This window comes from Callorhinchus milii, unplaced genomic scaffold, assembly GCF_018977255.1.
Source record: "Callorhinchus milii isolate IMCB2004 unplaced genomic scaffold, IMCB_Cmil_1.0 Scaffold7, whole genome shotgun sequence".
NCBI lineage: Eukaryota > Metazoa > Chordata > Chondrichthyes > Chimaeriformes > Callorhinchidae > Callorhinchus > Callorhinchus milii.
In genome coordinates, this window is record NW_024704748.1 from 4,901,522 (window position 1) to 4,929,108 (window position 27,587).

A 27,587-nucleotide genomic window follows, 5' to 3' on the forward strand; every position below is an offset into this window, starting at 1 on the left:
GGATTATTGTTATCAGGTAGGTTAGATCGGGTAGAAGATAAAGAACATTAAAATTATTTTTAAAATGGACAGATACATAGAGATTTGGAAAGAAGTGAAATATGTAGGAAATAATATAATAGTAACAGTAATTACATTTGATATAGTGCCTGATCACATCATCAAAGTCTCAAAACAGTTCGCAAGATTTACTATAAACTGTAGTGACTGCAGGTGATATAAACAAAGGGGAAACAAATTGAAATGTTTACTTTTTTTAAAACCAGTGTCTACAACAACAACAACAAGATTCCATTTATAAAGCGCCTTTCACGTCAGGAGGACGTCCCAAGGCGCTGCACAGTTGGGTCATGACCCGAGCAGGGGGGAAATGGTCAGGGGAGGGGAGGGAGCGAGGAGGGGGGAAATGGTCAGGGTGAGGGGAGGGAGCGAGAAGGGGGAAGAGAGTCGAGAGGAGAGCTGAAGGCTCGGTCAAAGAGAAGTCTACGTTAGCTTATGTGGCTAGGTGAGACCAGACTTTTCTATTTCTTTTGCTCCTTTTTGATCTTAACTAACTCCATTTAGACCTGTCTGCTCCCTCCGCTCAGGAGGCTCCAGCCTGCCCGAAGTCCCCTGCCCATCCCACCCCACCATTTTTAATGTGCAAAAGGAAAAAAAAAATTCCTTTTATTTAAAAAAAGCTCTTCATAATATTTATAAGCCTTCAGCCTCTCTGCCCCAAACCTTTGGAACTCCATCCCACAGTCCCTTCACCTTGCTCCCTCCCTTGCCTCCTTCAAGGTCAGTCTCAAGACCCTCCTCTTTGATCGTGCTGTCGGTAACCCTCCTACCCCTACCTTCCCTACCCTCCACCCCCCCTGGTCTTCCCAACATGAAAAGCACTATATAAATGTGATTTGTTGTTGCTGTTGTTAACAAATGGTACTTAAGTTTAGAGTGGCTCTAAAATACGTGTTTCTTTTCTCTCTGGGTAGACTACAGGGGCGGATTCCATCTGAAACCATCCCAGGACTATGAGAAGGAAAGAACAATGATGGAGGAGTTTGAGAAACTGAAGATCTCAATGTCGTTGGACAAAGAAAGTCATCCCAAATCATTCACAACTTTGGAAGATGTGCCAGTGGATGTATACACAACAGACAATACCTCTTTGAAATCTGCTTCAGCTAGTCCGGTGAGGTCAAACTGGTTATTGGCAGAATCCATTCGGACTCCAGAGCTGCCAACTACTACAAGGCAGGACAATGGTACAGTAGCCGCCAAGTTGCACTCTGTTGAAAAGGTTGATGCACAATCCGCAAAAACTGGAACCACCAAATCAACCCATTCCAAAACTAAATCAGAAAAAGCAGAGAAAACCAAAGAGGTACCGTTGTACTCAATAGTGAACAAACCTAGAAAATCACGACCATTATTAACCCAGATCTTTGGGGTAACCTCGCCTGTGGCACAGAGTAGCAAAGGAAATCCAATCGAGACTAACACAACCGCACATGATCACAATGATCTTCAGGAAGAACCGATATATGCAGAGATTGATGAGTTCTGGGAAAATGGGCCCACGGGAGGGAAAGGCACCAGTGAAGGGATGAAAAAGAAATGGACAGGAAGTGCACAAAATCCCAGACCAGAATATGAACTGAGGACTGTGGAAATCGCCAAGATGAAACAGTCACTGGGTAGGCGTTTCATTTTCACTCAGTTATTTTCTACTTAGCCGTTTCCTCCATTATTTTAGTCTCTTTCTCAATGGCAGCAAGCCATTGAATAATAATAATAATTCAAATAATTTGAATCATTGAGCCAAATTTTTAATGTGCAAAAGGAAAAAAAAAATTCCTTTTATTTAAAAAAAGCTCTTCATAATATTTAGAAGTGCCAGTGAGATAAAGGATAAACTGATATCTTTGGAATCCTCCCTGACTTTTGAAACCGTGCTTAGATAGTGCAGATGCAATTGCAATATGCTGAAATATATATTTTGAGTGATCTTTTATTGCATACTTTTGTCTTTGAAATCCCAGCTGAATTAAACCTGGGTTCTACGTGCCAGTTTTAATGAAGCACCAGTTCAGTAAAATAATTTTAGCAGCTTCTGTCATAAGTTTTCAGCGCTTAATACTCTGATTTTAAAACAAAATGTTTGGAGCACTCTGCTTGTTACACGAGGTAGTTGCTTGCTTTGAAATTTCCAGCTGATAAAATTCCCAGCTACTCATTCACTAAGATAAACGACTTCACCTCAATTGTGTAGGTGTTTCACTTTGTGTCTACTTCCATAGTTAATCTCCACCTGCTGGAGTTTTCGTCTACTGCATCAGAGCCCTGAACTTAATTTCTCAAATACTGAAATGGATAGGGGTTGTTTGGCTGCTGTACCAGGGCGCAAACCCTTGACTGTCCAGCGCCTTGGGACATCCTCTTGACGTGAAAGACACTATATAACTGCAATTTGTTGTTGCTGTTGCTTCTCCCATCTATTTATCCTTCTCATTCCCTGTCTGTCATCTTATGCTTTACTTCACTGTAAAGCATAAGACTCGACTGGCTTCCCATCACACAGAAGATACAGTTTAAGATCCTGGTCCTCACCTTTAAAGCTCTCCATGGCCTTGCTCCCCCCTACCTCTGCGACCTCCTAACCGCTACCAACCTGCCCGCTCCCTCCGCTCAGCAGGTTCTGGCCTGCTTCACGTATCCCGCCTCGTCCGCCCCACTATTGGTGGGCGAACCTTCAGCCATTCTCCAACTTTCCCTTCCTATACCTTTCTGATTCTTCCCACCAAAGCTCTGCGCAAAGTGCCAGTTCTTCCTAATGCTGGCAAACACCAAGGACTAAAACCTCCCATGATAGCAACATACTGTTCAGAATCAGATCAGATCCCCATCTCACAACAGTCAGTCTATTAAACTTGGCAAGAATGAACAGATACTTAAGGGTGTAACATGCAGACTGGGAATCACCTGTAATCAAAACCATGTTGGCTGAGATCAAATCATTAACAACTTGAAAATAAAACCATTCAACTTGTTGAAAAATTGTACCTGCATCTTGGGTGTCGTTTAAGCTGTACTTGAGACTGTTACTATTTAAGGGAGACAAGTTGTTCTTTTTAAATAGCTGTTTAAATAGCTGTTTACTATCTATAGTATCCCTCATTTTTACCTCGGGACAAATCTTTAACTCTTTTTATCCCAACAACAGCAACAAGATTACATTTGTTTAGCGCCTTCCGTGTCGGGAGGATGTCCCAAATCGCTGGACAGTGTACAGCATTTCAGACCCGAGTTGGGGTCAGGGAGGGGAGGGGTAGAGGGGTGATCGATGGCATGGTTGAAGAGGAGGGTCTTGAGGCGGGACTTGAAGGAGGCTAAGGAAGGGGCGAGGTGGAGTGATTGATGGAATTCCAGAGGTTGGGGGCAAAGTGGCTGAAGGCTCTCACACCAATGATGGGGCGGGTGGGTCTGGGGACATGAAGCAGGCCGGAGCCGGCTGAGCGGAGGGAGCGGGTGGGTTGGTAGGGAGTTAGGAGGTCGCAGAGGTAGGGTGGGGCGAGGCCATGGAGAGCTTTGTAGGTGAGGACCAGGATCTTGAACTGGATCCTCTGAAGGATAGGGAGCCAATGGAGTCGGGCGAGAATGGGGGAGATGGGGTCACGGAGTTTGATGCAGGAGAGGACACGACAACACACCGAGGTTCCTGACTGGCTTGGTGAGTCGTAGTGTGAAACCATGGAGGTTGATGCTGCCAGAGCCTGAGGTGCAGAGGCACTGGCGCGAACCATTCAGGAGGGCCTCAGTCTTGTCCACATTCGACTGTAGGAAGTTTGCCCTCATCCAGGACTTGATGTCTGACAGACAGTCTGTCAGGGCAGCAGTGGTCCTGGAGTTGAGGATGGAGGCAGAAAGATAGAGTTGGATGTCATCCACATACATATGGAAGTTGACCCCATATCTGCGGATGATGTCACCAAGGGGGAGCATGTAGATATTAAAGAGAGGGCCAAGGACAGAGCCCTGGGAGACGCCAGACGTGACAGTGCGGGGGCTGGAGGAGAAACCGTTAGAGGCAACAAAGTGGAGACGGTGAGAGAGATAGGATTGGATCCAGGCAAGGGCAGGTCCGCAAAGGTTAAGTAAAAAGGCGAGGCGGTATATGAGGATGGAGTGGTCGACAGTGTCGAAGGCGGCAGAGAGGTCGAGGAGGACAAGGAGGCAGAGGGAGCCCTGATCACAGATGTTCGGAATGTCATTAGTGACTTAACATAAGTAATATAATCAATACGGGGCGTGTATTATCTGTACTGTTCACGTATTATATGATTTTCATAGTTAAAATTCATTAGTTAGATGGTACAAATGTCCTCGTTAACAATGCTGTCAATTCTGACAAAATCTATACACAGTCTTTACACAGATTCCTTTTCACTATTTTTATTGCTTTGTACTGTCAAAAATGTTGAAGTTGTACCCTTTTGACGTTGGTAATTCAATACTTGTTGACACGGCTACATTTGTGAGACTAAAAGCCCTGTTATACTGTTTTGACTCTTATCTGTAGGAATCAGCATTTCGGGTGGTATTGAATCAAAAATACAACCTACAGTGAAAATAGAGAAGATTTACCCTGGAGGGGCTGCCTCAGTCAGTGGAGCTCTTAAGGTAACGCAATCCTTGAACAGTTTGGCTTCTTTGTATGGAGATAAACTGGAACCACAAGCATGTTGGATCGTTCTTTGAATGATTGATAATACAAGCTTACAATCATAGTTATGGAATAGATTACTATTAGGTTCATAGAATTCATTGCTCCATAGAGCAAATAGATATTGCAACTCTACCTTCCTTCTCTTCTTTGAAGGTCAATATGACTATTTAGAATATTTAAGCGATTAAAGTGATATTTAAGTGATTGTGGAGCACTGTTTTGATTTAAAACAAAAGATTTTCTTCCCATATTTGGATCTCAGAATATTTCAACATAATAATGCTACAGAAAATTCTGTGGTTTTTATTCTTGGGATTAATTAAGAATGTTTGGCCTTGATGTACCTGTTTTATATGGTAACCTCAAGATGATTTTCAGAAGCTGGTAATAAAACATCAGCGTGTATTCTCTCCCACACGGCTCCACATAACCATCCTCACCAGGCTCTGCTGGCACTTAGTACCCCAGCAAAACGTCTTCCTCCTGATTGTTAAATCCTTTCACGATCTGCTTCACCTTACATTCTCAATCTCCTCAGTCTCCATTGACTCTGTCCGGTATAGTATTTATTCCTTACTTCCCCCATTCCATCTGTAATTTAATCCTTTAGCCTTTACTCTCTGGAACTGTCCCAAAATTCATTCCCCCTCTACCTTATCGTCTTGCCTTTGAAATCCTCCTCTTCAAAACATCGCTTTGACTTCGCCTTTGGTCAACACTCTCACATTCCTTCTCCTTTTCTCCTTGTCAGATGATCCTTGGTGTCATTTTGAAGCGACTTGAGATTTTCATATAATACAATTTACACTTATATAGCACCTTTCAAGTCAGAAGGATATCTCAAAGTGCTTAAGGATGGATGTTCATCCCAAGTGGAAAGAGTTATATTATAGCAGTGTGTTAAAGTGATTGGATAAAATGCGTTCTCCACTGTTCATGCTGACAAGTGATGAGTTACTTTATGGGGATAAAGTAATTATAATAATAATCCTTGCATTTGATATAGCACCTTCTCACATTGTCGAGACATCTCAAAGCGCTTCACAGAATATACTGTAAAGTGGATTAACTGTGTAATTTGTGAAATACATAGTGAACTAGTGAGCATGTTCAATCCTGCCTTTGAATCTCCACTTAAAAGTGACCAGAACAGCTGGGAGGTATATTTCCCACCAGTAATAATGTGTTTGCACCATCTGAGAGCAATGTATCTCACTCAATACAGAAGCACAGCTTTTTACAGCCTCCGAATTGTTCTGCTAGAAAAAGTAAAGCATTGTAAGCTATCTCTAGTCAATACAGGCCCTAAGGCAGTAACACCACCAGTTTCAACATCTAAATACAGTTGGCTCGTGTCTTCTCCAGTGATGTGCGTTCCTCTGTGTTTTAAGCTCCCCCTCCCCCCAGCTGTACTCTGACCTGATTTCACAAGGCTATTCTGGGCTCTTGGTATCACTCATGCGATGAATGTATCCAAACCAATTTTGTTTTCAATTTTCTATTCGTTGGGATATGGTTTGCTGGACCATTCTTTTCTAAAGGCACATATTGCTTTTTCCACCTTATCTTCAGTACAGTACTGCTCTTAAGAATTTGATCTGAAAGGCATTGATTTTTTTTCTCTGCTGGACATGAAATGGCATTGACGTCCAGTTATCTAAAGGCAGCGAAAAAGAAATACTGTTTGTCAGTTAAAGGGGAAAGTGTATTTTACTGAAAGACCACATCATCTTCGATTTGACAAGAGAGATCGCATGCACTTAGCCAATGTCCCATGTCATCCGGTGTTCTTTTACATGCTGTGAGGCTGGCTGCTGGTCTGAGACACCACAGGAGGAGATACTTGTTCTTCACAAGCATCACAAGCCTTAGTTTTAGTGACATCATGTCTGCTCCCAGATAGACAGCCACTGACCAGCAGTTTGAATGGTCTGCCTCCCATCTAAACACAATCATCTACACCAATAATATGAGACCTAAGAGGCTGTTGCATGAGGAGGTCTGGTCTCACTGCTCATTTCTTCACTCCCTTCACCTCACGGTTATGCTGTAGCTAATAATAATAATCCTTGCATTTGATACAGCCCTTTTCACGTCTTCTTGACATCTCAAAGCGCTTCACAGAATAGACTAAAGTTAATTGACTGTATATTTGTGGGCGGAACGCGGCAGCCAATTGCGCACAGCTGTGTCCCACAAACAGCCGTGGATTGAAGTGACAAATTTATTATTGTTTTTTTTGAGGGATTATTATCAGGCGTGTGGAGTAAGGAAACTTGCCCAAGGTTTCACTCTGCCAGGAATTGAACCCAGGTCTCTCACTTGCAAAGCGAGTGATCTAACCACTGAGCTACAGGACTCCACTACATTGAACAGGGATAAAATATTGTGTCAAATCTGCACAAAATGTGAAGCAATTAGAGTGGCAGGAATAAAGAGCGGCGCTGGAGTAGATTGTTTGCAAATAATAATTTTTTTTGTTATTATTTGATGTCTTGGCTTCGAAAAAATTTGCAGTGATTTCTTCAGTGGACCTGAATGTAGTGGGCATAGACATTTAGAAATAAGCAGCAACATTTTCCTACATTGCTTTAAATGAATGTGATTGTTATAGAATTACTAACTAATTCAGGGTTTACAAAGCAGCTTTGTGAGCAGAGGTTTTGCAATGCAGTAGAAGTTCAAAATATTGCTAAAATGTTTGAAGATATTACAACAACAACTTGCATTTATATAGCGCCCCTCACGCAGGGTGGTATCTCAGAGCACTTGATGGTGGTGGAACCTGCCTGGTCGAAGAGGAAGATATTCAGGGACCACCTGGAGATGGTGAAGGAGGGGGCAAGGTGTAGTGTTCCAGAGTTTGGGGTGTAGTGCCTGAAAGCGCGGCTGCTGATGGTAGAACGGAGGCCACGAAAGACAAGCTTACTTAATAAAAAGTAAACAATTTTGATAGCCTAAAAATGAAAAAATTCCAAACTTCTATTGTTGCTTGATTCGGTAGCCTGAAATGTCTTATAACATTTAAATATTTACCGGGGGTAAAGGTTAGTCCTAACTCTTCACATCCTTTGTCACACAGCCTCACCTTTTTCTAGCCCTTACTCCTGGCCTGTCCTTATGCTCTTCCTCCGAAACAACAAATGCAAAGATTGTCGTGCTGGGATAATTTACTTCAGTTCTGAAATGGACAGTCTTTAGTCCAGTGGTGAATCCTGATCGATTTCTAACAAAAATGTCAATGCCCACTAAAGGGATTGGATCCTGACCTCCCCTCCCCAAACAATTATTGACTTCTATTGTCAAGTTGTATGACAAATACATTTATGTTAGTACTGTATTGTTGACTGTGTCAATCCATCATGGACATGACAAGAATTCCTGATAACAAGGTTTGCTGTTTCCCATTGATCAAATCAAATAAAGATTGAAACCACTGCAGGTTTAATCACTTGAGGCCAGCTTACCTCCATTTAAATATAATGGTATCGTGATTCTTTACGGTACACTTTTGAGTGAGTTACTGTCTGAACTGCAATCCCTGAGAACTTGCCACCCACCTTCATTGCTTCCAAAGATCCTATTCATCACTCGTTCTTGTTTGCGGGACAGCCCTGGGGTGAATTAGCTATTATGTTTGCCTACATCACACTCTTCAGAATAACTCATTTTGTGAAGTGCTTTGAGACATTTCAGCAATCCTCAGGCACTATTTCAATCACAGGTATTCTGAATTTGTTCTCTCAGGCAGTTGGGAAAAATACAATCTAAAGAATAAAATGATGGAGAGCAACAATACAAGTTGAGGCTCAGATGATGCTGATAAACAATGGGATCTTTGGTTTTAAGGTTCATGATGCCACTGAACCACATGATTACATTATTGCTTTGCTACAGACGTCGAGCTAATCTATCACATTGTGTGCACTATATAAGGTGCACTGGACTTTCAGACCCTGTGCATTTTCAGAGTAGGAAGTCTGTATTTAGAGGCAGAGACAGAAATGCCAGTTACTGAAGCCCATGTATTTGGTATGATCTATCATCACTTGAAGCCAACACTATGAGACTGTCTTGGCTAGAATAAGGGATCTGTCCAACATGAGAATGCAGTGTCAGAATCCTATTAAACTGTCATTGGCTCCTGCTGGCAAAGAGAGATTGTCCAGAGCACGAATGCACCTTAGCTAATGGAACCAATTGCTTCTCATGTCCATAGGCTTGGCTTTGTTCAACAGTGAATAAGTCATCATGAACAATACTCTGAGTGCTACTATAAAGAGCTCTTTGTTTGAATTTCATGCAGCATATTTAGCCTCTAATGAACTGAGTTAATGCAAAATACAGTGGTGGTTTCTGTTGAAGCACAGGTCAAATGCAATCAGCATAGCGGATGGCTTGAGTGTGGCTGTACAAAACATTCAATAAGAAAATTTCATACTATTCATTAGAATTCAGTGGTGAGTCAGCCTGCACCATCAGAATTCAGCGGTGAGTCAGGAATCTGTGTGTCGTTTCACTGACACTCACAGAAAGTTTGAATGAAGGCCTTCTGATCTCATTCTTCCATAATGCCAACAATACTTTCAATCTTTTTACTTTCAACTAGTTCTCGAATAAGCAAGGGCTCTTCTGTTTTATATTGCTTATAAAAAGTATCTTACCAAAAGCTCTCAGGATGGAAACTTGTTTGTATACAGTAACTCTGGGCAGTAAATATGCCAAACATCAACACAATTTTCAAGCTTCATAAGACAATTTGGTCACATAATTTCAGAAACAAAAGTTAAATGAAAGATACAGAACATAAGAATTGCTAGACGAAAGACGACCAAGGTCCATCCAGTTTGCCTTCCACTATCCTGGGAGTCACATGCACGTGTCATGTCCCAAACTACATACTGTATCCCGAGATATTATTTCCTAAAAGAAATCTATCTCATTTGCTTTTGAAAGAATCGATACTTTCTGCTTCCACCGTCTCCCTAGTTCTATATATAGAGTTTTCACTACTGAAGATGGACAAATGTAGATTGAGCCTTCTGCCTATTATTTGCAGATATAATGTCATAGAAAATAGTTCTATAGGTAACTGTGGTGCACAATTTAGATATGGACAGAATTTAATAATAATAATCCTTGCATTTGATAAGCACCTTACTACGTTGTTGCAACATTTCAAAGCATTTCACAGAATCTACTTCACAGGATACTACAAGTGTAATGACAGTATTTTGTAGGAGAGCGTGCAAGCCAATTCACGCACAGCAGGTTCTCACAAACAGCGATGAAGTGAATGACTAATTTTACCTGGCGGATTGTTGGCCAGGAACTGGGAAAACCTCTCTTTTCAATTAGTGCCATAAAATATTTAACATCCATCTGAACACAGAGACCTTGGTTTAATGTCTCATCCAAAGTCATCACCCCCCCAGCACTGCAATGTCAGCCTAGACTAAACTAGTCCCAAATGCCGAAAGAAAGTTTCTGTTAGTCTTGTTACTGATGAGTTTGTTTAACTATGACTTTATTTTCACCTTTCGACATTGGATGACGAGAGATCTATCAGTATGTCAGGTGCAAATTAAAGTCCATTGCAGGAAATTAGAAAGCTTTTATTGTGGTAATACTGCATTGTTGGCACAATGTGGTCTTAGGAGAGGAAATGCCTTCTATTCTACTTAATAACTGTTTGACAATTTGACATTCAAATTAACATGATGGATATTAACTTTGCAATAAATGTTTCAGAAAAAAACAAGAATAATTTGGGTACTCAATCCATGACTGTTTGTGGGACACTGCTGTGTGCAATTGGCAGCCGCGTTTCGCCCACAAATATACAGTCAATTCACTTTACAGTCTATTCTGTAAAGCACTTTGAGATGTCTTGAATACATAAAAAGCGCTATATCAAATGCAAGGATTATTATCAAATGCAAGGATTATTATTAATATTACAACTTGCGCAGTGCTTGATCATTATTATGGATCATGTTATTGCAATTCTTCTGTGCAAATAACTGAATCTATCACTGAATGCTAAAACACACTCATGCTGTCTTCACTCACTGAAAATAGTATGAATGTTAAAGGGCAGTAATACATCAACCACTGTAAAAGGCAATGTATTTTTGCACGTGTAGTATTACTCCTATTGTTTTCAGTGGGAGACAGAAACATCAATATGATCTCCAGCTGCAGCCAGCACACAAAATGCAAAATAGTTGGATGTTGTGTTGCAACAAACTACATGTCAAACACAAGGATCATTTTATTATACGTACAACCGACGAACAAATGTTTTACATTCTAGTTAATATAGAAATGTGACAGCTTGGTGATGTGTTGAAAGTAAAGATTTAGATGACCTAGCACAGATATCTGTCATGCACTTTTGAAGAAAGTACAATATAAACATTAAAAAAACATATTTATACTTGTAAGGATTCAGATTGTACACAGGCATAACTCCACATCATTATCTAATGTTTAAGAAGTTTCAACTAATATTTAGAGACAGCAGAAAATATTGGAGTCAGATCACTCGATGTCTTGATTTACATGTTTTTTTTGTTTAGATGGGGTTAGTTAATGTAGGATTCAGGTAGGCTACAGTATAATTAATTTACATTTTAACATTATAAAATCCTGACCTGTCTTGGTAAGATCACTATTCCCTCAGGGTTTCAGTGTGCAACCAAACTTTGTACAGAATAAAGGCCAGAGCGTAAGGTTTTACATTCTGCCCATCACTGACAAATCTGTCCCGTCTCAGAGACTTCACCTTTCATGTTCTAAACTGTGAGCTTTAAATGTAGTAAATCTCCAGTCCTGAAAGGTACACTTGCACAATCACCATCAGACCTCAAGGCCAAATGAGTGTCTAAGCCAAGCACAGACAAAGTATTGTAGTAAAAGATACAAATAATGAACATGGGTTTAATCGCTTGGCTCCTGCCTATGCGGTTTAATGAACTCTACATGCGAGTGTGACCGATTACAGTTTATTAACAAAAGAAGAATGATTAAATTCTTCTCAATTATTCATGAGGGTAATTTTGTGCAGTGTAATTTTAACACTGTATTATGTAGGAGCAGATATACTACTTAATTACTATGGACCCATTCGCTTGCAGGTGTAGAGCTATCGCTCCCAGGGGAGGCATAAACTGTGTGTCAATATTAATGGCTATCAGACTAAGGTTTCTTGAAGGACAGGAATAAACCCACTGCAATGACGGTGTTTGATGCAGACAACTCATGCTATTAAAACTGTCAGCAGCAATATTTTATGTTTGGTAGATTTAAAATAATATTTGGCCAAGGTAGACCAGCAAAAAGCACGTCATAAGGAATACGAGAATAAATTATTCACGTTTTAAACTGCAGGGTATGAATAGGACACTTAAGATTTATATTCACATGCAGGGTGGATTTATTAAATGAGGTATTGGGAGAATAGCTTTGTAGCGAGATAAAATTACCTCCCTCCTAGCAATTAACAGATTAGATTAAAATGATAAAATCTCTAGTGGATATTAGTTAATTATATCTGTTGGGAAAGGGAGTCTGCTCTGTGACAACCCTGAGGACACAGGTTGGGGATGGAAAATCCGCTGGAAAATGGCATTAGTGCATAGTTGTTGTCTTAAAAAGAATGACCATAAAAACACACAAAATCATTACTCTGTTCATGTTTGTCAAGCAGGCGGGGGGGGGGGGGGGGGTTGATTGAATTGTTTACTGCTTTTATGTTGTTCAGTGAAATGAAAAACAAAAGTCCAACCACATTTATCCCAAACTAGCTGTGGTTAAGAGTGAAGTCATACCTTAAATTATCAAAAACATAGTCTTTTAAAATTTCGTCACTCAATCCCCGACTGTTTGTGGGACACTGCTGTCCGCAATTGGCTGCCATGTTTCGTCCACATAATAGACAGTCAATCCACTTTACAATATATTCTGTGAAGCAGTTTGAGAGACGTTGCAACGATGTGATAAGACGCTATATCAAATGCAAGGATTATTATTATAAGGATTATTATAATCCTGAGTAAAATGCCCACAACAACAATTTGCGTTTACAATGGAGCATTTCACATGGGGTACAGCTTCGGAGCACTTAACACTGGCGGTGTTTGATGCTGCACGGCGGAGAAGGGAGGGAGCTGTAGGCGTGACCCATGGCCTCCTCTGAAAAGAGAATGTGTAAAAGCGTGCCTCACTGTTACACTGGCAATAGAATCTGAATTAAATACTGGAGTGAAAATAATACTAATAATCCTTGCATTTGATATAGCACCTTATCACGTCGTTGAAGGGTCTCAAAGCACTTAATAATAATAAAATTATAATCCTTGCATTTGACATAACGCTTTTCATGTCTTCTAGACATTTCAAAGCGTTCACAGAATATACCGTAAAGTGAATTGACTGTATATTTGTGGGCAAATCGCGGCAGCCAATTGCGCACAGCAGTGTCCCACAAACAGTCATAACCAAATTGAGTAACCAAATTATTATTATATCTCAGAATACAATGCAAAGTGAATCAACTGTATATTTTGTAGACTGTATATTTTGTGCCACCAGTGACAACTAACACATGATAAATGTATCCGAGACGATCAATAGCAAAACTGCTCTGTGGTTGTGATGTCTCTGCCTTCTTCCTCCCCCCCATCCCTCCTGACAAAGGTTGAACTTTGAGCTGGTGGGAAAAGAATGGGAATGTAGAATGAGTTAGCAGCATACTGATTACTTTTGTTGGTTAGGACATAACCGCAGACAGGCACCATCACCTCATCTCCACAGCCAGCAAGTGCAACGGATGTTTTTAAGTAAATTAACTAAATGTAAAGTAGCACTCCTATTGCACCATTAAGATAGTCACTGTTCACGATGGGAGTGTTAATTTTTTGGTCAGCTGGGTGTCTGTCACATGCTGAAACCCCATGCTTAAAAGAGAATCGAGACCAGACAGAGTTCCATCTATGCCACCTACACGTGAAAATCCTCATGACTGAAACCTCTTGTTTCCCCCGGAGGAAATGCATTCTGATCACCTAAATCCGGAGAGTATTAGGCACAGGTTGGCAAGAGTCCTAGAGTACACATTGGAGTTTAACCAACTAAAACTGCATACCTTGCCATTGAGAGCACTGTGTGACATGCTTTCCGGTGCTTATCCAGCTAGGACAACCCTAAGGTTTTGGCTTGCAAGGTTAACAGGAGAGTTGAGGGAATTGCAGCTGCATATTGATCATTTGATATGGTGCAGAGATGGACATTACTCTGTTACTGTCATATCTGTGTCACTGCCTAACAAGAGATAGAGAAGACAGAGGTTTCCTGACTGTGTGCTTTTAAAGATAATATGAGTGTGTTCTGCTCTTTTTAAACTGTTTGCACATTCTGTCTCAGAACTTTTTCCAAGATAAATTTTCAGTTACAGAGAAAAGCATCTGTTTTATAGGCTCGTTTTCAGTAACAGCTTCAACGCTATGTACTGTAATCTAATTTGTCTCCAGTGTTAGTCATGTGCAGACCACAAAATATACAGTCAATTCACTTTACAATGTATTCTGTGAAGCACTTTGGAGACATTTCTAAGATGTGACAAGGCACTATATTAACTGCAAGGATTATTATGGAACAAAGAAGATTGGAGTTCAGAAGGAGACTGCAATTTACTGATAAAATATTGTTATCTGAGTGTACAGTTCTGGGGAGAGCAATCAGCTCCTCTGTAGCGCTGTCGTTTATTTCTCATTGTTGATAACAAGCACATTCAGCCGTGCTTTCCCGACAATCGCAATTCGAATCATGATGTGCAATTTCACACAGTGGAACCATGTCCCTCATCGTCCACCAAACCTTCAATAGTGTTTATTCACCACTTTCTCAAGGAGCAAATGGTCCACCAGTAAAAACGTGTCTACACAGGATCACAAGACAGACTCGGCCCTTTTAAACTCCCGCCCATCTGTTTCCCTGTAATTTAAGTATCATGCTCTACCTTAAATAGGCCTCTGATAATAATAATAATCCTTGAATTTGATATAGTGCTTCACAGAATAGACTTCTAGACGTCTCAAAGTGCTTCACAGAATAGACTGTAAAGTGAATTGACTGTATATTTGTGGGTGAAATATACCCGCCTTTCCTGCTACCTTTTCACCTGTTTAGCCTCTGTACAAAAAAATTCATTATCCGTTTTCTTAAAAACTTCCATTGAGAAGCATTTAAATCAAAGTGTCTGTAAATATTTCATTAAAATGATTCTTCTGTTGGAAGTTATTTACATTTTATTTGCAATATCTTTCTTTAAATTGCCCTTTCAAGCAATATTTCATTGAAGGCTTTAATCACAATAAATTAACCTGAACTTAGCATATGAATCATCTCAGAAGGATCTCATATTTTCTAGCACAGCCTAAATGTAGCTTTGTGATGGGATATATTTAACAATAATAACCTCCCAAAAATATATAATTAAAACAATTTGGTTTCTCAATCCAAGACAGTTTACGAGTCCATGGCTGTGCTCAATTATATTTGGGTACATATTACTTTGGATAATTGGCACGTAAGGTCCTTTGGATAGCAATAACCTGTGCTTCCCTCAAAAAATGTTAGTCTTGGTTGGAACGGATTTTCGCTTATGAATCTGAAACAATTTTGGAAATTGGCAACTCTATCCACAGCTTCTTTGTGGTGTGCTGTGCAGTCCATCTATCATAGTGACTGAGTTTCAGTCTTTTTTGTTCTAATAAAGAAAGCTGAATCAGCGACAGTCTGAATCGACAAAACTGCACAAAAAAATTATTTTCCCTGTCTGAAATTACCATGATGTCTTAGCTATTCTGAGGCAAGCAGACTGTGAAGTGTACAATAATAGACACAGGCTAAGTTAGGGCTTTTCAGTTGATTTGAGAACAAGATGTGAAACAGGCAACAAACTGAATTTCTTTTGATGATGCTCTCGAGAACGCTTCCAGGCACCATTATGAAAAATTGATGTTCGCCCGGCGGCTGTTTTTGTTTTTCATTTCGTATTTAATGGATTACAAGGTGGTGTGCAGAGAAATCTCATTTACTATGGCACAATTCATCTGCCTTCAAGGACATCCTGTTAACAAATACCAACAGTTCTTTTTTTCTTTAAAAAAATTGTGACTCTTTCAATGCAAAGTGCCTGAAACTCTTGTATGAATTGAGCCGTAGTGTTTATTGTGAGGGATTGCACACTGGAGAATGCCCCAGGTAAAAGCAACAAAACTTGAGTGTGTACTGCAGATTACGGGGATTTCAACCCCATATTTCCAGAACTAAAGGACCCAAGCTCTCAGCAATGGTTTGCACTGATATCTGCTATCCCCTAAACTGTAGTAATCCGTCCATTTGATACAGCCAGCATCTTATCATGTCATTGAAATGTCTCAAGGCCGTTCCTAAGATTTACTCTAAAAGTGTGTTGACAAGGTATTTTTACGACAACAGCTTGCATTTATAGAGCGCACTTCACTTCTCTGAACACTTAACAGTGGCGGAGCTTGATGCCGAGCCGGGGAGAGAGTGATGTGACCACATGTACGATCACAGGGGAAAGTGTTCAGATGTGATCTGAAGATGGGCTAGGAGAGGGCAACGCACAAGGTATTTTTAAGTGAACCCAACAGCCAATTTTGTGCACAGCAACATCCCACAAACAGCCCTGAAATGAATGAACTATTTTTTTTCATCTGATTGAATGTGGGCCAGGACAACAGGAGAAATTCCCTTCTCTTTTCCCATAGCACCATGGGATCTTTAACCACCATTTGAACTGGCAGGCAGGACCTGGGTTTAACGTCTAATCCAAAGGACAATAGCTCTTGACAGTACAATGCCCCCTCAGCATTGTATTAGAGCATCAACCTAGATTGTGACCTCAAAAGTCCCGGTATGGGACTTGAACAACAACAACAAGGCACAACCATCTGACTCAAGAGGTGAGGGTATGCAACCAATTGAACTAGGCTGACATCTAAAGTGCCTCTGTGGATGGAAAAATACAGGTTGTGGGATGACTGTTGATAATTATCACATTGACCAAAGATGCAGTCAAAAGCAATTACAGCTTGCCCTTCTGTAGAAAGTGTCCTTAAGCACTCTGGGACACTAACCTACATGAGGGGTGCTATATAAATGCAAGTTGTTGTTGTAGATTGAAGGAGAACATCTCAAAAAAGCAGTCAGTAATTATCATGGGACTTTTAACGGGTGGGAGGGCCGGGGATGCATACCTGGGCATACAAGCAGTATTGAAAACAACAACAAATTACATTTGTACAGCGCCTTTCCTCGGGAGGACATCCCAAGGCACTGGAAAGTCAACGATTTACACCGAGCTGGGGGTTGGGATCAGGAGAGGTGGAGGGTAGGGGTAGATTTTATTTGATTCAACAGTAAAAGTCATGTTTCCTCTCTTCACACAGGCTGGTTACGAGTTGGTGTCAGTTGATGGGGCAAGCCTACAAAGCGTCACACACAGACAGGCAGTGGACATAATCCGCCGATCTTATAGCAACAAATCCAAGGACCCAATGGTGCTGGTGATTAAGTTACCAAAGAGCAGCTGAAAATCAAAGCTTAAAGACATTGCAGATCTTCATGACTGAACTCCCGGTGGTCATAGACTATTTGTTTCAATGAATGATCTGTGTCTTTCTCCAGTTTTAATCTATTTGAAATTTCCGATCTCTTGTCGTCGGCACACCCCACTCCACTTTGTTTCACTCGCTCCCTATTTGCATCAGCAAAAACTACGCAAATTTTAGAAATCATTTTACAAAGCATTTCACACAGTTAGATGAACGCTGTTATTTTCCTCATTATTTCCTTTCGAGTAAACGGCTCATTTACTTGTTATGCATACAAATTTACCAAAAATAATCTTTCGCAAAGCAAACTGTTTTCAAACAGATGGTCCATTAATCATTTCATGGAAAACATGTCCACAGTAATTTTTCATGTCAAAATACAAGAATATGAATAAGGCTGAGCCTCTTTACAGTGTTAAGCGATAACATCCAGCAGAATGCACCATAAGCCAATTCAATTGTGGTTATCGCAGACTATGTTCAGCATATGGTTTCTGTGGACCATTGAGCCAGCACTTGGGATATCTTTGCACGAAAGAACACCTGCAGGCAGCCACTTTCTTTGTGTGTACAGAGGTTTACGTGGCTCCAGGAAGGTGAGGCTGTGACTTGCGAGGTTCCAGTTGCTGCCCATTTAGATTGAAGCAGGAATGTATGAATGAAAAACGTAAGTCACTCTAGCTTACAAATGGTTTCTAAGAGTTGTATAAAACAAAAACACTTTGTGCACAGAAAAGTATAACTTTTTTTTAAAACAAAGGGGTTTACAGTGCAATAATACTTTCATTTGCTATAGCCCCTTATCACGTCTTCAAGATGCCTCGAAATGCATTATAGAATATACTGTAAAGTGAATTGACTGTATATTTCGTGGGCGAGACACGGCAGCCAATTGCACACAGCAGTGTCCCACAAACAGTCGTGGATGAACAACGAACTCAACAACAAATGGCATTTAGAGAGCACCTTTCACATCGGGATGAAAAATCACACTCCCAGAAAGTTTTAAGGAGTCTTGCTTTCCACGGATGTGAATCAGTTATTGGCCTGGATTCCACCCTCCCTCTCCCCCCTCCCACTACTGCCCGCCCACACCTGGCTGGTCCTACGTTTTGTGAATGACGACAATGGGCTCAGCAGTTTGCCACCAGCAACGTCAGCAGCAATTATTGTTAGTGCCCCGTTGGGATAAGTGTAACATCAACAATAGCAAATTCACTTGGATCTGTTTATAACCAGATATTTTCATATGTTCTGCCACTTGGCACGTCAAAAGCAAACTGTCTACACCTGTTAACACTACTTCTCACATTGCCGTCGCGATACCTTAACAGTGTTCAGTGAAAGTGCCTTACCTTCATGTATCACATCCTTTTGCTTCTCAAAACCTTTTGTAAAGGTACCATTCTGTGTAACTCTCCTCCGCAGTCACTCTCTGAAATAAAAGTTGGCATTAACGGCCTGTAGATTTGACTAGCTGTCAAGTGTTTTCCAGGTATCGTAACACATCTAAAACGTCTCCCTGAGAAGAATTGGAAGATGACTGGAGAAAATTGGATTAGCAAAGGGCTTTTGGTTCATCAATCCTCACCTTCCAGGGACCCATGTTTAATTTGCACCATCGTAGGATAAGCCATCATACCACAATCCTAATGCACATAGTTCTTTGAGGGGAATATCGCAATTAAAAAAAGCAATAGAACACAACAGCAACCTACCACTAAGTTGATTAGAGTTGTCCTCTGCATTCACGTCCTCTTATGTTCCACTTCATGGGTAAGAAAAGGTCATTCCACTCTGAAATGCGGAGCCAAGCATACCAATGCATTACAGTGAACTCTGTGCTTTAGCGAACACTGACAAACATGCTCAAACACAAATAGAATCTGAAAAGTTGGCCTGGACTTGGAAACCTTATCACAGCAGAGAGAGGTGGATGAATTTGCTACTGATACCATTTCTCTTAATACCACATTGTCAGATTTTTGTCTCTTTCACACAGAAGGGTTACAGAATCTCTGATACAACTGCAGTTACCACTGTTACATAAATTGTTTAAGTGAATGCCGAGGGTTTGACTGTTTTTTCAATCTAATTAAAAGATTGAACTTCACTTGCGATTACTCCCAAAATCCTACACATGGTGGGCATTCGTGGCACGATTCATTTCAAGCGATGGAGCGAAGAAAACATAAAATTCACACAGCCCCAAATGAATACTGTTAATTAATAATCTTTGCATTTGATATAGCGTCTCATCAAGATTTCGAGACATCTCAAAGCGCCTCACAGAATATTTGCACACAGCTAATTGCGCAAAGCAGTGTACCACATAGAGTCGTAGATTGAGTGACCAAATGATTATTATTTTTTTAAGGGATTATTACCCCTGGAAAAGTGATTTGCCAATCGTCTAACGATAACTAACAACCGCATTCAACTTAATTCATTCAGCACATTGCCAACAATTGGGTTTTAGATGAGTTCAAAATTGATGCTTCCAACTTTCATTTCCTCCCACCCTGGACTATTTTATTTATTTTTACCCATTCCTTTTGTTATCTCCACCCCCCCCCCCCCCCCCACCCCCAACCCCTATCTTATTTCGACAGCCTGGCTCAGTTGGGGGCCCTCTTGCCTCCGAGTCAGAAGGTTGTGAGTTCAAGCCTCGCAATTTGAGCTGGGGGAGTGATGAACCTGAGATAGCCATTGGCACCGTTCTTGGCTAGTGAGCTTTATACAATACTGAGAGGAATACAACAACAAATTACATTTATACAGCGCCTTTCACATCAGGAGAATGACCCAAGGTGCTGAACAGTCAGAGATTTGGACCCAAGCTGGGGGGTTGGGATCAGGAGGGGTGGAGGACAGGGAGTGTAGGGATAGGAGGTTGCCCGAAGATGCGGTTGAAGAGATGGGCCTTGAAGGAGGCAGAGAATAGAGAAAGTAAATCCACAATAATACTTTCAGATATACCAGATTATCAGGACAAGAGGTCAAAGGTTTGGGACTACAAAGAGACTGATTGGAATTTTACCAGGAGAGAAATCGACAAGAAAGATGGTTAAGACCACAGCCCTGGACTCATTTAAGAAATGGATCAATGCTGTAATGGGAGGAGGGGAGGGGGGGCGGTTCTAGAAGGAGGGTTAGGTTGGATGTTCTGGAATATTGAGATCAAAGGGCAGAACCATCTTCTTTATACAAACCTCTGCTTTTGTGATCGTGGACATCGCTTGCCATCCTGATCCAGCTTGGCTTGATGAATGAGATAAGCAGAAAGCCCCGAACGACACACACAGTTATCGTAATCACAGGCAAGTAAAATAAACATATGCCTACTTAAACCCGCTTCATTTCAATCATGTTTTTTTTTATTAGAAACACAAGAACCTGTAGTCAGTTTTATACACGAAATGTACAAAAGGAAGAAAAAAAATAAGCAATATCTGGAGATGAATTCTATAGGTAACACAGTGAATATCGAAGATAAAACAGGTACGAAAGCGTGTCTAATTAGAAACTTCCCTTCCACTCCCCCCTCCCACCAAAAAAACTCAGGAGATCCCCCCACCCCCACTTTGATCTAGTCACAGCAGCTACACATAAATACACACATCTACAGAGACACGTCAACTGCGCTACTGATTTTACAGTGTAATGTCTATTTCCATTCATTACAGTATTTACAGCCTCCTCACAGTGCATTGATATAATGTACAGGTGTTATTTCTTCAGCCAATTGCCAGTATACAGTACACCCAATAATCAATTATACAACCTGGCGCTTGACAAGCTGAATTGTGATGGCCTTATTCATATATACTATATATATATATATATATGTACACACACATACATACCAGTGAGGGAGTGAGTGAGTTAGTGAGTGAGTGAGAGAAAAAAATAAGTATCTCTTGTTTCGTATTGTGGCGGACTGGATGTCTGCAAACTGGACAGTGCACCCAAGACTAAGCAAAGTCCCTTGTTACAGTATTCACAGCAATCTCCAGAACCTTAAAGCACAGACTGGGAAAATCCCCATCTAGACTTAGATCTACAAGACTAGCCTACACCTGAAATTCAACGTCAGGCAGATATTGAGGAAGAGTCTTTTTTTAAAAAAAACGGGCAGAAATTCAGACCTCGTAGCAGCTAGAGAACAACAACAACTTGCATTTAACTCAGAATCCACATCGCTGTTGCATTTGGTGCATTGAACTGGTGACCTGACCCAGGTTTTATGGAGAGATATTGAACACACGTTGAGTCCCCCCAGAGAGCAAAGTAACATAGACCCGTGCATCTACCCAGGTGCAATTCACAGTGGTTTATTATGGGGGAGATTATCGAAGACTATATTGACACTGGAAGATTAAATGGTGGGGGGGGGGGGGAAATGCTACAAAGAGTCTCACCTTACAAAAATATATTTTTACATCTCTCCCAATCCTATCCCTCTCACCTCAATCCTCCCCCGTCAGACACAGCACACTTTTACACACACGCCCGTACATGAATTGGATATAATAATGATAATAATAATCCTTGCATTTGATTTGGCGCCTTATCACGTCGTTCAAATATCTCAAAGCACTTCACAGAATGTACTGTAAAGTGCAGTGACTGTATTTTGTGGGCAAAATTTTATTTGAATTCCAACCTTACTGAAACATTTCAACTAGCCTTAGCCTGCAAGAGCAATTTGTCTTAAAATCTAAGATCAACCATTTACTTATACGGCGCCTTTCACAATGGGAGCACGTCCCAAAACGCTGACACAGTTGACTGGAAGCCCGAGCTTGGGTGGGTGGTGGTGGGTGGGGGGGGGGGGAGGGGGCAGAGGAAAGGTGGCAGAAAGAGATAGGTCGAAAAGATAGGAGTTGCAAAGATTGTGGTCAGAATATCTGCTGAAAGAGGGGGAGGGGGAACATGAAGCAGGGTGGTGTAAGCTGAGTGGAGGGAGCAGCCTGGGCAGGAGGTTGCAGGTTGGATAACACCCTGAAAGGATTTTGAATTCAATCCGCTGGGGGAACGGGGGTTAAGCAAGGGCGGGAATGGGGGAGGGTTGGGTGGGGTGGGGGGGGGGGAAAGAGAGCGTGATGGGCCTTTTGTGGGAGAGAGCAACAGCTGCAGAGTCTGGTCAGAATTGTGGTAAATTGTCACATTCAGTCTGAAATTGGGAGCCGTTTTTCTCAGGACTAAATTTAAAAATGGTCCAAAAATGATACGACCCTCAATTTTAAAAGAATTGGTTGCGGGGGTTGAGACTGATGTGTGACTGAAACTGTTTGGAGGGGATGGGGAGGATAGGGGGGAGGATTTGTGTTCAAAATTGACATTGACATTTGTAAGCATGGGATGTTTCATTCACATTAGCAAAAAGCAAATGGCTGAGGTAGGGAAAAGAGGCAACATATTCATTTCAATCCTTAAAATATCAGAATATAAAAACATTGCTTGGGTTTTCATTCATCCATCATCGAATGGCCTGTCTCCCATCCTTCCCGCTGACCCAAAAGACCTCCCTCTTCCCCCTCTGCCCCTTGTCAAGACACTTAGCTGTTTTTTCCGGTCCATTTGGTTCACTCTTTTCGAGATAAAGATGTACTTGAAAAGGAAAAATGTGCAGGGCTATGGGGTAAGAGCAGGGGAGTGGGGACGAGTTGGATAGCTCATTCAAAGAGCCATCACAGGCACGATGGGCCGAATGACCTCCTTCTGTGCTGTAAGATTCTATGATTCTCTTGATTTACCCTGGGTGTGCATTTAACCCCAAGCGACGAAATAAAACAAAATCCTGCTATCATTTTCAAACCGGTGGTTCAAAGACAATCTGGCTTGGGTGCATTACATCACCAAGAAGGTCGTGTCCCTCTATGCCATCCCTTCTGCTGTCGACTGGGCACCGCTTCCCAGGCTGGGAGGTTTTATTTTAATTTCTACGGCCCTGTCAGGACCTGGCACTCTGGGGTACCCTTTCTATCACTGCTTTGGCCCCTGATCCTTTGTGAAGAGCAGCTGACCTGACCCCCACCACCAGGGAGGAACTTGCTATGGATTCAGGGACTTTGCCAGACTGCCTTTACTTCTACAGGGTGTTCACAAAGTCATGCCCCCACCCCCCAGCCCTACCCACCCCCCGTTTTCTTTTCATACAATGATTTTCTGTTGCAGCTGAGTCGAGTGTAACAATGTCAGACACCAGTAACTTCTCCTCACTTACTCCGTGTTCCGGAAGACGCTGAACCGAATGCGGTTCATTATCTGCCATTAAATAATGGCGCTCACTCACACCCACACCCATCCTCTGGACGTCTAAATACAGTTAAACACTTCTAATGAATACAATTAATTACGGTAAAGCTCACATAAGTCTTATCAATCAAGACCCTATATTGAATCTGACTTATGCAAAGTACGAATTATGTGAGACTTATAAATAATAGGAAATCCAACGAGGCTCAGGCAGATGGACGACTTAGGCCATTATTCGATTTATACCAATTGGACTGGTGCGAGTTTTACTGCACTTCTAAAAACAATTATCATCATTCTTCCACATGTTTCAGTTGTTGAGTCAGTGAGTGCACTGGCCAAAAAAAAACACATGGGACTTTGGAGGACACCCTGTAAAGTTACAAGTGGCGGTTTTGGAATAGGGAGGCTCAGCGGGTCAAGCGGAGAACATTCATTAAGCAACCGAGACCCGGTCTCAGATGCCACCATACCCTGCCGTTGCATCGGTGACCTCTTTATTTGCCTTCAACCCCTCCCACCCCAACCCTCCCCACTCCAACACCAATACACACTGCAAAACACCAGAGAGATCTCAAAGCGAAGAAAGGAAGACTTCAAAGTATCATCTAAACAGCAGATAGACAGACCCCTGGATTTGCAATTAGGGCAACATTTAGGCCCAGTTAACTCCACACAGTTATTGCGGCTCCGTATATTGCAGAAATTCGGATGCGTTAAAGCTTTTTTTTCTCTCTCTCTCTCCATTTACTTCTGTTAAGTTGGCACTGTAATAATAGAGCACTGTAATCATTTGGCAAGGGCGCTTTTACTTTTTGTTTAAAAAGTCTCTTTTTTTTCTCTCTCTCTCTCTAGATCTCTGTCGCCGTGATCTCCTCGAACCGAATCTCTTCGTTTTGCACCTCAAAATCGTCCAAGTCCCTGGCTTCCAGCTCCAGGGTCAGCTGCCTCATCTCCCTTTCCAGCTCCCGGTTCCGCCTGTACATTTGGATGTAGTTGTGCTGTAGCTGTTTCTGGTACCTGATCACTTTCTCCTTCTCCTCCTGCCAGGTCTGACGTTCCACCTCAAAGCCGTCCATCTGGTCCTCGCTCTTCCTCCGCTCGTAAATCAGCTCCGCCTTCAGCCTCTCCAGCTGCTGCCTCAGGGCCTGCACGTTGTCCACATTCTTGCGTTGGGCTTTGGCCTCGTCGCTCTCGTACACCAGGAAGTCCTCCTCGTCTTCCTCTTCCTCCTGCTGGTATGAGCCCAGTCCGGCCCTTGTGCCGCCCAGCGCCTCCCTCAACCCCACGGCCTCCAGTTCCATCCTCCTCACCTTCTCCCTCAGGAGCTCAGCTTCATTCTTCTTGCGCTGCAGCTCGTTCTCGCACACCTCCAGCTCCAGCGTCTTCATCCTCACCGCGTCCTGGAACTCCTGGATCTGGTCCTCGTGGTCCTGGAGTTCGGCCTGAAGCTCGCGGAGCTGGGATTTCAGACAGACGATCTCATTGCCTTTGGCCCCCGTCTCAGCCTGAGAGTCTTTCAGCTGCTGCTTCAGCAAAGAAATCTCTCCGGACTTTTGACAAACCTACAGAGATAGAGAGAGAGAGAGCAAACACAACGAGAGCCTCAGTGAGGAGCAGACAATATCTCCCTGCTGTTAATTTCCAGCAACAACAACTTGCATTTTTATAGTGCCCTTCAAGAGGGGCAGCGTCTAAGAGAATCATACAATCTTACAGCATAGAAGGATGTCATTCGGCCCATCGTGCCTGTGCCAGCTCTTTGAAATAGCTAACCAACTAGTCTCACTCCCCGACTCTTACCCCATAGCCCTGCACATTTTTCCTTTTTAAATAACTATCCAATTCCCTACTCGGAGCGCTTAACAGTAACAGAGCCTGATGCCGAGCCAGGAGAAAGAGTAGATGACCGTAAGCATGGTCAAAGAGAAAGGTCTTATAAGAGGGCAAGGTGGAGGAATTGGGGGAGAGCATTGCAATGAGTCCAAGTCCCCTTTTTGACTAGTGGATTTAATGCAACGCTGTTATTCCTCTCCCCTACTCTACTCCTTCACAGGATTCACTATAAAGTGTGGAGTCCCCTAGTGGTAGTGGTTAGAGGGCTCGCCTCGCAAGTGTGAGGACCTGGGTTCAATTCCCATGCAGAGCAAGACCTTAGGCAAGTTTCCTTACTTCACACACCTCTGTTTCCAGCAGTAAGTGGGAACACGGTTGTCAGTCAATCACTTTCCGGGGCTAACAATCCCTCAAAAAAAATTGGTTCACTCAATCCGTGATTGTTTGTGGGACACAGCTCTGTGCACAAACCAGATGATTGGAGGGACTCTTAGAGGGAGTGTGAAGAGAGGAAAAAGCAAAACTGGGAAGCAATGTTAAAGAGGAGGGGACCAAGGACAGAGCCCTGAGGAACGTCGCATGTGACGGTACATGGAGAGGAGGGGAAGTTTTTGGTGGATACAAAGTGGGACTCATTCCAGGACTTGGAGAGAAAAGGAAGGTTGGAGATGGGTCGGTAGTTGGAGAAAGGAGATGAGTCGAGGAAAGGTTTTGTGACTGTCGTGCCGGGGCTGACGACGGCTGTTTTTAAGGCCACCCACCTCCCACTTGGTCTCCTCCAGCCGGGGCCCAAGCTCGGTTTGCTCTCTCTCGATGGACGAGCACTTCTTCTCCAGGATCTCGCGCTCCTGCAGCAGCTGGGCAAAGTCCTCCTGGAGTTTCTTCTTCTCTTGTTGGAGCTGGAAGACTTGGAGTTGGAGGACCTGGTGTGTGCGCTGGGCCTTCTGTGAGCTCTGCTTGATCTTGCTGGCACAGACCTGCCTGAGCTCCTCCAGCTCCTGCTCACTGTGTCTCTGTTTCTCCTCGTAGATCTGGCACAGGGCCGCCTCGTTCTCCTCCAGGCTCTCCCTGAGCTGTTGTAGCTCGGACTCCCGTTCCCTCAGCCTCTCCTCCAGATCCCTGGCCAGCCCCTCGTGGCCCTGCCCGCCAGCGGGGGGCAAGGGCGGGGGCAAGGGCGGGGGAGGAGGGGAGCGCTCCCGAGACCCTGTGTCCGACAGCGGGTGCCCCCGTCCGCTTAGCGAGGCCGTGCTCTTGCTGGACGAGGAACGCCCGCTGTCCGAGGCTGACAATCCGGTAGCCCCTCGCTCCTGGAAGCCGTGCGGCCCCCCGCTACACCCCTCCAGGCTGATGTGACCCATTGAGTTGCTGACCGGCTCCCCCTGGTGGTGATGGTGACTACAGCCAGTGCTGTAGGTGGGCAGGCTGGACAGCGAGTTCCTGCCCGAGTCTGACATGCTCCCGCCAGAGTGCACGCTGCTCCGACACCCGGGACCCTGCAGTGAGCTGCGCTTCTCCACCGAACCCCCCCCAAACAGCAGGTTGAGGCTCCCCTGGCTGTCGGACATGTCGCTGCTGGGTCGGGGGGCTGAGTGCTGCTGGGGGGCTCGGGCTTTGGGCAACACCGCTCTGAATGCCGTGGGCCTGATCAGCTGCTTCTCCATGTTCTGGCAGCAAATAAAAATATTGATGGTTAAAATACACAGACTCACAAACACGCGGACACACACTGGCACAAACACACAGAGGCTTAGACACATTGACACACAGGCACAGGCACTCAGAGACTTCCGACACAGACACACACAGAGAAATACAGACACACAGAGACAGACAGACACTGAGACATAGACACGCACACAAGGAGATATAAAGATCCATAAACACACAGATATACACACAGACACACACACAGACACAGACAGACAGACAGAAACACCACTTCAAAACTCTACCCCCCACCCCTCACTCCCCACCTTCAACGAGCTGTCTAGCTGTCTAGTCTGCCCACCTAGACAAGCTCTTTGCATGAAGTCTCAAGAGTTTATAGAGTTGTATAACATTTTAAAATGGATTGAAAAAGTAATGCACTGAGGCAGATCAAGAGGACACAGGGTTAGAGTTGTAAAGAGCAATTT

General features: G+C 42.9%; 2 protein-coding genes across 4 annotated transcripts in view; one reads left to right on the forward strand and one right to left on the reverse strand.

Annotated features, from left to right (window-relative positions):
* The window catches only part of pdzd7a (PDZ domain containing 7a), a 42,156-nt gene extending 23,282 nt beyond the window's left edge, over positions 1–18,874 (forward strand). For both annotated transcript variants that reach the window (XM_042337060.1, XM_042337061.1), the window contains 3 exons: positions 975–1,679; positions 4,562–4,662; positions 17,191–18,874. In XM_042337060.1, the coding sequence (XP_042192994.1) occupies positions 975–1,679; positions 4,562–4,662; positions 17,191–17,334 (950 nt within the window). In that variant the 3' untranslated portion in view covers positions 17,335–18,874. The remainder of the gene's footprint in view (positions 1–974; positions 1,680–4,561; positions 4,663–17,190) is intronic.
* A 4,181-nt stretch (positions 18,875–23,055) lies between these two features.
* The window catches only part of lzts2a (leucine zipper, putative tumor suppressor 2a), a 40,895-nt gene continuing 36,363 nt past the window's right edge, over positions 23,056–27,587 (reverse strand). For both annotated transcript variants that reach the window (XM_007903633.2, XM_007903634.2), the window contains 2 exons: positions 26,214–27,116; positions 23,056–25,181 (listed from right to left, as the gene is read on the reverse strand). In XM_007903633.2, the coding sequence (XP_007901824.2) occupies positions 24,468–25,181; positions 26,214–27,116 (1,617 nt within the window). In that variant the 3' untranslated portion in view covers positions 23,056–24,467. The remainder of the gene's footprint in view (positions 25,182–26,213; positions 27,117–27,587) is intronic.